Source organism: Furipterus horrens, unplaced genomic scaffold, assembly GCF_987537825.1.
Source record: "Furipterus horrens unplaced genomic scaffold, mFurHor1.1.pri manual_scaffold_7, whole genome shotgun sequence".
Classification (NCBI taxonomy): domain Eukaryota; kingdom Metazoa; phylum Chordata; class Mammalia; order Chiroptera; family Furipteridae; genus Furipterus; species Furipterus horrens.
This window is the reverse complement of record NW_028327177.1, coordinates 140,664,398-140,674,119: the sequence shown is the minus strand read 5'-3', so window position 1 is coordinate 140,674,119 and position 9,722 is coordinate 140,664,398. Positions and strand designations below refer to the sequence as shown.

The 9,722-nt window shown below is 60.4% G+C and overlaps 1 protein-coding gene across 1 annotated transcript; it reads right to left on the bottom strand.

Moving 5' to 3' along the window:
* Positions 1-2,201: 2,201 nt before the first annotated feature.
* On the bottom strand, positions 2,202-7,053 carry GNAT1 (G protein subunit alpha transducin 1). The gene is made up of 8 exons (XM_090284783.1): positions 6,691-7,053; positions 6,431-6,572; positions 6,173-6,330; positions 5,956-6,084; positions 5,600-5,729; positions 5,216-5,369; positions 4,900-5,091; positions 2,202-4,555 (listed from the first exon to the last, which is right to left on the bottom strand). The coding sequence occupies exons 1-7, from the start codon at positions 6,693-6,695 to the stop codon at positions 4,901-4,903; spliced, it is 909 nt and encodes a 302-aa protein (XP_090140909.1). The 5' UTR covers positions 6,696-7,053; the 3' UTR covers positions 2,202-4,555; position 4,900.
* Positions 7,054-9,722: the final 2,669 nt, after the last annotated feature.

Below are 9,722 nucleotides of genomic sequence, written 5' to 3'. Positions count from 1 at the left end.
CCCCAGCGCCCAGCGTCTGTATCCACTGACTCCCCAGACACCTGCAGACACCTGCCTTGCACCCAGCTTGCTGCCCCAACACCCACCGCTTCGTCCCTCTGCCCAGCAGGCCTCTCCACCTGCCTCACAGCTCAGTGGGCCACTCCCAGTTCTGCCTTCACTCCTCCATGCCTTTGCCCTCCTGTTCCCTACCCTGTGCCACCTCCTGAGCCACCTCCTACTTGTCCTTCAACACCCAAATGGAAGATCACCTCTGAGAATCCCGCCCAAGCTGCTGGGGAGAGCCAGCTCTTCCTGTATCTCCTGCGGCCGTTCTTGTCCGCTGTCCCCCCCACCCCCCATGCATCTCTAAGTGCTCGCTACAGGCGGGCTAGACAGGAAAGCTCCTGCCAGGTTGGAGGACGAGCCTGACGGAGAAGCAACCTGTGGGCTTGTGTCTGCCAAGGGCAAGAGAGGCACCTGCCTGGGCGGGGGCAGCAAGGGTGCTCTGGGGGAGGACACAGCTCAGCCGCAAGGACACTGGTGTGTGAGTGCGGGATGAGCGCCGGCAGGTGCGGGGCTGCATGCGGGGGCGGGACACGTGGCCCGCCGTCCATGTCAGGTGTTCTAGGCCTCACAGGACGATGGCTCTCCCCTCCCAGCCCACAGGGTTGAGGACCGACACCTCCAGCCCCTGGCTACTCTCTTCCCTGCTTGGTGTCTGGGGCATCCCCCCTTGAGCTTAGCAGGGCCTCGGTTGCCATGGTATAGGGGAGGCTAGAGGGTACCCTCCTCTCCAGTCCTTCCTCTGAGTCCTCGGAGCTGGTAGCCTCCTGGCTGAGGCCTGTCCCCAGAGTCTTGGCATGCCCTCTGTCCCTCCCCTGAGATCTGGCCCCCAGCATCTCTGGCCACTGAAGCGGCTTAATGAGCCCAGGTCACATGGGCCAAACCACTGCCTGAAGGGGGGGCCCAAACCCCCAGCGGCCACCCAATCAGGTCCTGACGTCAGTGGCATTAACTGTCCGCCAGACTCATCTAATCTCTGGTCAGTGGCTGGGCCAGGTTAGTCCCGCCAGAGCCAGAGCTGAAGGCAGTGAGGGCCCTCAGGGGCACCTTGAGGCTGCAGGTCAGGCAGGATGGTGGTGGCCACAGGTGCCCCCAGCAAATGCCCTTACCTACAATACTAGGGTGTGGCCACGGTGCCAGCCCTGGGTCGGCTGTGAATCAGGTTCGGGCACCCACCCTGCTCTGCAGGGTGCAATGGCACTGGTGCGGTGAGTGGGGCCGAGGAGGCTTGCCAGCCTCGGACGGGGCAGCCTGAGTCCGGGCAGTACCCTAGCCCGCAGCATCCAAGACTCTGGGGTTAGAACCACGCATGGGAGGGCACTCTCAGGAGGGTGGAGCCCAGCTCCTGCATGGTGTTTGGGCTTCTCTCTGCCCCTTGCCCAGGAAGACTAGGGAGCCCATCAGCCCACCTCCAGGACAGCTTCCTCCCTCTCTAACCAACCTGCCCCTCCAAGGTTTCTGTCTTCGTCCTCGCCTCTCCCCATTAGGTCCTGCCAGTGCTCTCCACCGTCCGCCTCATCCGGTACACTGCTCAACACCCCTAGTTGGGGTGAGCAGCCCCAGCTCAGCCAGGCCCAAGACCGCCCAGGGGGGGTCCTAAGCAGTGGCCCGAGCCCCACCCTCCCCTCAGGCCTCTGAGCAGCCCCAGCACAGCTGCCCACATGTGTCCTGGGCTCCCTAACCCAGCCAGTGTCCCCTGACCCCTGGCTCAGGGCGGGGCTCACTCACTCTCACCTCCCTAGCACCCCGCTTCCCACAGGCTCTCGGCTCCACCCTCCCCCGGACATTGAGGCTGCTTGCAGCCCCACTCCAAGTGCCCGTCTCTCTCCTGGACCTCTCCCCCAGTGGCCACAGGTCTGGGATCTCTGCCCCTTCAATGTTCCTCTGTAGTCCCAGCTTGGTGGGGGCTTCACATGCACTTGGTCAACAGACAGGTCCAGATCCTGCCTCTGAGTCCCACTCCTTGCAGACCCTGCCCCACGGGGTAAGGGGGATGTCTTCCGCATGGATACCCGGGCCCACGTCTCTCCCCTCCCCCCATGCCCATGCACACCGGTGCCCAGGAAACACATGTGCCCCTATATGTTTTTATGAAAAATTTTAATGATTATTTTTTTCCAGAAGCAGATTTGGAAAATGTCACTGGTGATCTTATTTCCATTAAAGTCAGGAAAATAAAATCATGAATTGTTTTAAGTAAAATATTTAAGCTTAAAGTAATATTTTGAGTTTTGATATACCTACTGTAAATTATTTCAGTGTTCTTTCAACTAAAGTTATGTGAAAAAAATTAACCATTGAAATACAGAAAACCACATAGAGAAGTGGACATTTTTCCTTTTTCTTCAAGCTCCAATGTGGCACTAATATGGCTTCAAAGGGCTCTCTCACATTTTGTTTTTATTTAGAATTTTGGTATTTTGTGCATCATGGATATTTTTGCCCAAGTCACTGGGGAGAGCCAGCTCTTCCTGTATCTCCTGCGGCTGTTCTTGTCCGCTGTCCCCCCCACCCCCCATGCATCTCTAAGTGCTCGCTACAGGCGGGCTAGACAGGAAAGCTCCTGCCAGGTTGGAGGACGAGCCTGACGGAGAAGCAACCTGTGGGCTTGTGTCTGCCAAGGGCAAGAGAGGCACCTGCCTGGGCGGGGGCAGCAAGGGTGCTCTGGGGGAGGACACAGCTCAGCCGCAAGGACACTGGTGTGTGAGTGCGGGATGAGCGCCGGCAGGTGCGGGGCTGCATGCGGGGGCGGGACACGTGGCCCGCTGTCATTTTGATTTTTAAAAGTATTGCATTCATATATTATTTGATTACTGAAAAGTTTGGCCCAACCTTAAATTTTGCACCTGAGCTGATGGCTCATTTGCTTCACTCACCTGGATTCCAGCCCGGCAATTATGTCCTCGCTTCACCGGCTCCCGAGACCCATCATCTTGTGGAGGAAGCCTGGGCTCCAGGCTGGCCCTTCCCGCTGTCTCCCCACCTTGCTCTCCTGAACTCCCATGACCCCAAGCCCGGGTCCCCCACTACCCCAGCCAGAATGAGCTTCCATCTCAAAACTCCCTCTTGACCCAAGACTGCCCCTGGGAGCATTTCCCACTTGATGGGGATCGAGAGGCACAAGTTTGTCCCATGCTCCCAAGGGTGCCTGCCCCCCTCCCCCAATGTCAGCCCAGGTGCTTCAACCTGGAAGGAGCCGTCTTCCCACTCATGGCCAGCCCAGCACTGGGCACTTCATAAACGCTCATAACTCATGATAACCCGCCTCCCCCCAAGAAAGGTCAGCGGGGCCTGATACAAAGGTTTATTGCTGAGTCTGTGCGTCTAGCTGAGGGGAGTGTGAATCATGCCCTGGCCTCGCTAGACAGAAGCTCCTGTCCTCCCTGCAGTACATGTCCTGCCCACAGACAGCAGTGAGAACCAGGTGACGGATGAGAAGTGGGAAATGGGGATGAGGAAACGTGAGCCTTTGTCCCTGTTATTCCTGCCAGGAAGTGGGCCCTCCCTGAATAGAAAGGGCAAGAGAAGCTGCTGGCAGAAAGGAGGGTCACCAGAGTTTGCTCATGACCCTACCTGAGGCAGACCCCTTGAGGCCTCCACCCTGTCCCAAATTCTCTGCCTGAGGCTGATCGATGGGACCTGGACTCTGCCCCCAGCCACCCCTCAGGACAGTTCAACCATTGGTCACAGCTGGTGTCAACAGTACCCTCCCTCAACAGACCATCCCCTTGGCCGACTGGCCTGGAGTACTCTGGGTGGGTGGGTGAGGTAGGGCATGGATCTGGTGTCCAAGGACAGAGAGGGCAGAGCCTGTGGGGGAGGGGGCCAAGGGACCGCTCTGAGGCTGGTTTGTGGGGAAGGGGCCAGCTTGAGCCTCTCCCTGGCACCCAGCGGCTCCCACGCCTGTCCCCACTCACTATTTCATCTATGTAGGAGCTGCACAGGCCAGAGCTGACTTAGACTTTGGACCCCTGAGGCTTCTGGGAGGGACAGTCACTGGCCACTGGGTAGACAGGTGTCAGACTTGTCACATGTAGGTGGCAAGGCTGGAATGGGCTGACGGTAGGTAAGCAGCAGGCCTGCCTGGAGGAGGGATCCTGGCCTGCCCCGTTCTGCATGAGACTCTGGGAGGGAGGGCGGTTTGCTGAACCCAGACCCACTGGGTGAGTCATGGGCCCCCTGAGGCAGGAGAGCTGCTGGAGGTCAGTCAGGGCACTGCTGAGTCACTGCGTGCTCTAGCTGCCCCACATCCTGCCAGCGCCTAGCTGGGGCTGGCGGTGGTGGGTCTTGGAGGCCAGTGCAGCCAGGCTGTGAAGGGCAGCGCCGGGGCTGGGGGCACCTGGCTCTGGGAGGCCTGGGAGCCACAGGGGAGGGCCAGGAGCGCAAAGCTAGTTGGATTTCGGTTCTGTGGCTGGTGGGGCCGCAGGCTGGGGCCCTGGAGTCCTGGGGGGCTGATTGGGTCCTGTTGGCTGACGCTACAAGGTCTCAGGACACTCATGGATTCAGGAGCCTGGGAAAATAAGAAGGAACCTTGTCATCATCCCCAGCCCCAAAATAATTGGGCTCAGGCTGAGAGACATTGTGGAGGTGGGTTTGAGAGCAGGGACACCTGAGGGATTGAGGCCTCCTCCAAACAGACTAATTGGGCCGGACTGTGAGCCAGGGGCGGGGCCTGTGGCAGTGGGGTGGAGCCTGAGGAGCCCCGTGGGGCCTGGAAGCAGAAGGCTCTGGGAGTTGGGGGTCAGGCAGTGGAGAGCCGTAGGCTGTATTGAAGTGGGGTGGGGTTGCGGCTGGGGCATTGAGACCAGGGGCACGACAGGGGAGCACCCTGGCTGGGGGCTGTGAGGGGCTCACCTCAAAAGAGGCCACAGTCTTTGAGGTTCTCCTTGATGATGATGTCTGTGACCGCATCAAAGACAAACTTGACGTTCTGCGTGTCGGTGGCGCACGTCATGTGGGAATAGATCTCCTTCACGTCGCGTCGCATGTTGAGCTCGAGGAACTGCACCTTGATGTAGTTGCCCGCATCCTCGTACGTGTTGGGCCCTGCCGGGGATGGGGCTCTCACTCCCTGCCCCAGAGCCGCCCGGGGGGGCGGAGGAGCGCAGCCCAGATCGTGGGGGTGGCGCATGGCCGGGCGGCCGGGCCACCGTGGGGAGAGGGGGCTCACCGTCGTAGTCGGGGAAGCAGATGCTAAGATGCGCCTTCTTTATCTTCTCCGAGAACACGTCCTTCTTGTTGAGGAAGAGCACGATGGACGTGGTGGCGAAGTAGCGGTGGTTGCAGATGCTGTTGAACAGGTGCAGGCTCTCGTGCATGCGGTTCTGAGGAGCGCAGAGGCTGTCGGGCCGGGCGGGGGCACGCGGGCAGCGGCCCAGTCCCTCTGGGCTCCGGCAGCTTCAGGTCAGCCTGCCCCGGCACCGCTCTCGGCGGGGCTGCTGGCTGCCTCCTCCCCTGTTCAGATGGCTCTGGAACGAAACGTCCCTTCCCAGACGCTCCCCGCTCCCCTGGCACTGCCTCCCGCTTTGCGCCCCAGGTCCTGCTTGGCACTCACCACTTCGTCGTCCTCCACCAGCACCATGTCGTAGGCGCTGAGCGCCGCGATGAAGATGATGCAGGTCACGCCCTCGAAGCAGTGGATCCATTTCTTGCGCTCCGAGCGCTGCCCGCCCACATCAAACATCCTGCGGGGTCGGTGGGGCCTGAACCCGCGTGTCGAGCCCCCTGGACACGCCGGCAAGCATCCCCTCGCCGGCCACGGTTGTCTGGGGCGCCCTCAGATGGGACGAGCATCTGGAGGGGCTGGGCCTCTCTGCGCGGGACATCTGAGACTGGGCAGGGTCTGTTATAGGGACCGGTCTCGGAGCGAGGAATTTGGGGGCGGGGGACCCCTCCACCCCTGGGTCGTACCGGAAGTTAAGGTCCTTGAAGGAGAATTGCGTCTCGATGATGCCGGTGGTCTTGACACGCGAGCGCAGCACGTCCTGCTCAGTGGGCACGTAGCCCGGGGTTACCAGGCGTTCCAGGTCCGAAAGGTAGCTGCGAGAGACCCCAGGGTGTGGGTGGGTGGGGTGCAGGAGCGTGGCAGGGCCCCGCCCGCGGCCTCGCGCCCCGCCTGCTTGCTCACTAGCCCGCGGAGTCGTTGAGCTGGTACTCGGAGGCGCGCTCGAAACAGGCCTGGATGCCCGAGTCCTTCCACAAACGCTGGATGATGTCCGACATCTCCTTGGGCATCGTGCCCTCCTCGATGGTGTCCGCCATGTGCATCAGCTTCCGGGCGTCGTCCTGGGGACAGGGTGGGAGTGGTTGGTGGTGACCCGGGACGTGGGCCCGGTCCCGCGCCCCGAATCCTCAGAAGCCCCGCTGAGGCCGCCTCCTGGCACACCTGGCGCGCAGAGTCTCCGTACTGGATGTTGAGCGTGGTCATGGCGCGCACGATGGCCAGGATGGACTGCAGTGTGTTGCCGTAGATGATGGCGATGAATTCGAGGCACTCCTCCAGCGAGTAACCGTCCTGGTGGATAATCCTGCCGCCAGGGCGCGCCGGGGTCAGCGCCTCGTGGCCGGCTGGGGAAGAGCAGACCCTGCGCGCACGCCCCCCGCCCCCCGCGGCCTCGGGACGGGCACTTGCACTCACGCACTCACTTCATCTGCTTCACAATGGTGCTCTTCCCGGACTCCCCGGCACCTGGAAGGGAAGCGCCGCCTCTGAGCCGCGCAGACCGCACCTCCCCATCCTACTTGCCATCCCCTGCTTACAAGGCCAGGGAAATGGCTAGGCCGACCCGGAGCGCCGGCCTAGCCCTCCGCGCCACCTGTTTTCCTCCCATTCCCCCAAAGTAATATCCTGACACCCTAGCAGGAAAACGTTTGTAAATGTCAGAGCGACAGAAGAGAGGCATCAGCGACCTCAGCGGTGCTGGGGAGCCAGCAGGATTCTGGTTTATGTTACTCCGTCGTGATGAGTCGGAGACCAAAATAAGAAAGCCTGGAGCGCCGCCTGGTGAAAATACGTGGTACTGCACTCCCGGGATAATTTGAGCCGGGGCAACCCAGCTTTTCACCTGGGGTGGGGAGTGTCTCCCTGAGGCTCAGAGGGCATTAGCACCTTCCGGAGAGACAGAGCTGGCAACCCCTCTAAGCCTGCCTTTGCACGGGTGTTGGACACAGTTAATGGGATTTCTGGCTTAGCCTCTGTCTTCCCCAGCACTGCCCGGATCCTGGAGAGCCCTGGTGGAGCTCCCCCTGGGGGGTGGCAGTGGCCTCGAGGTGCTGGATCCGAGCCCCATGTCCCTCACTACCACGGGACATGAGCACGCTTTATCTACTCCCCTCTGTGCCTGAGTCCCCCTTCTCCCCCTGTAGCTGCTTTGCAGTTCTACCCACAATAAAGCTCTGAAAACTGGAGGCCACTGTGTGGCTCTGGGTGGCCTGTGACCTCCTCCCCAAAGGGGCAGCCCTATTGTGGGGCTCCCTAGAAGGCCCCCGGTTTCTGAGCCCTGCCCAGCAGGGCCATCACGCCCAGCCGGGGCAAAAGTGTGCCCGTATGCACAGCTCTACACAGTGGCTGGTATGTGCTTCTCAGGAGGGGAGGCTGCCGGAGGTGGGCCCCCTACAGGGGGTGTTCCCCGCCCTGTCGCAGGCTCACTGTGCTTCCCAAGTCATCCCTGCTTCACAGAAGGGCCACCTGCCTGCCCCCAGGCCTCTGACTTTGTGGTAGTGGCCGCACCTGGGCCCACACCCCTACCCAGAAGCAGCAGTTTCACGGTCCGGGCATCCTTCTCAGCATCTTCTTTCAGCTTCTTTTCTAGCTCCCTCGAGTGCTTCTCCTCTGCGCTGGCCCCAGCCCCCATGGCCCCGGCAGCAGGTGAAGAAACGGGGTCAGGTGGCTCTTACGAATGGAGGGATCTCCAGAGCCAGGCTCAGGCAAGCCTCTGGCCTCCCCGGACACCCTTCTGGCCCCAGGACTGGCAATCAACTGGCTCTCCAGACCTGTGCAGGCCCCAGTGGGGCTGCTTAGTGGGATTTGGGTGCTGGGAGTAACCAAGGGCCAATCAGAGACAAGGACAGGTGAATCCAGCTCAGCCCCCAGCCTTCTTATCAGGCTGGTGTGGCCCCAATCCCTCAACTGCTGACTCTGTGCCCCTTCTACCACCTCCCCCAATCTCCCAGGAGAGACCCTGGACAGTCCCTTCCCTTCCCTGGAGGAGGGACACACGTCACTCAGAAAGGGGAGGAAAAGGCCTTGAGCCAATGGGGTGGGTGCCATGGGGGTGGGGCTGGCAGCAAGGATTAGAGGCAGAAGGATGCACCAGGCACCTGCCTCATGCCCTGCACTGGGCTGGGACTGCTCCTTATCTCTGAGCTCACGCTGGCCCTGGGCACCCACATCATCAGCCCCATTGTACTGATGAAGAGGTGAAGGCTCAGAGTCACACTGCAGGAGGTGACTGAGAAGGGCTGGGTGACCCTGGACCTGGGTCCTATGCTCTTCAGGGAGTCGGAGGCAAAGCTGGACATGCAACTGTGCCAAGGCTCTATCTGACCCAGGCAGGGCCTCTACATGCCATGATGCCAGCGGGCTTGGGTGGGCGTGCATGTCTGCTATGTGTGCCTGGGGGGCTGTGTCTTTTATTGGCACCAAGTAAGGCAATGGCATGATACAAGCCGGTCCATCTATACGTGTGCATACACATGTGCCTGAACCTTTGTGTGCTCCTATGCATACCTGTTTGCATACAAGCACGCACACATGCATGTGCTTTTGTGCACTTGTGTGCACATGTGCTCATCGTACACAGGTATGCTTGTGTAGGTGAACCTGTGTGCATGTGAGTGAATGTGCAATTGCATGCAGGTGCACATACATGTTAGTGTGTGCTTTCCTGTGTGCCTGTGCATGTACATTTATGCACACATATACCTGTATGTGTGCGCACTGTACATGTGTACTTGAATGCAATGAAGTCTCTGACCTGCAGGGGTGGCCAAACTCTTCCAGGGAATGTTTGGCAGACCTATTGTCAGCTGGGGAAACTGAGTCCCAGAGCGGGTCTGGCACTCAGGGGAAATGGAGGGGTGGGGCTCCCCTGTTCTGCTCCTGTTCTGTACCCTGTGGGTGTTCTGGGACCCTCCTGGGGGTATCGCTGAAGCACTCCACTTTCGGGGTCTGTGTGTGGGTTCAGGTGGGATGAGGCATGCTGCTGGGAGGAAGTGGGTCAAGGGAGTCCGGAGTGTTGAGCCCCCAGGCTCTGGAGATTGCCCCCCACTCATCAGAAGACCCAATCCTGGGCTTCCAGGGCTCCCTCCAGGGAGCCCGAGCTCCCTGCTTGGACTCCCTCTGAAAAACCCAGCCACCTTTTAATACTCGACTCTGCAACCCAAGAGACCACGAGGGGGTGCCGGGGCCCCAGACACTAAGCATTGAGGATGGTCCCTAACACGTGGGTGTGGATACTGACTCCTACCTCAGGCTCCTACCCTGGTGGGGGAAGGGGGCATCTGTCCAGAACCAAAAGATAATGTGTGCCACTTTCAGCCTCAGGTTCCATCGTCCACCCCCCACATTGTAACAGGCTTGGGGGTCTCTGCAGCCCTTTACACACTGCCCAGGGGGCTGGGGAGGTGCAGGAGCCCAGGTTTGTGAAACCAAAAACCTGGTTTCTGCATACTGAGTT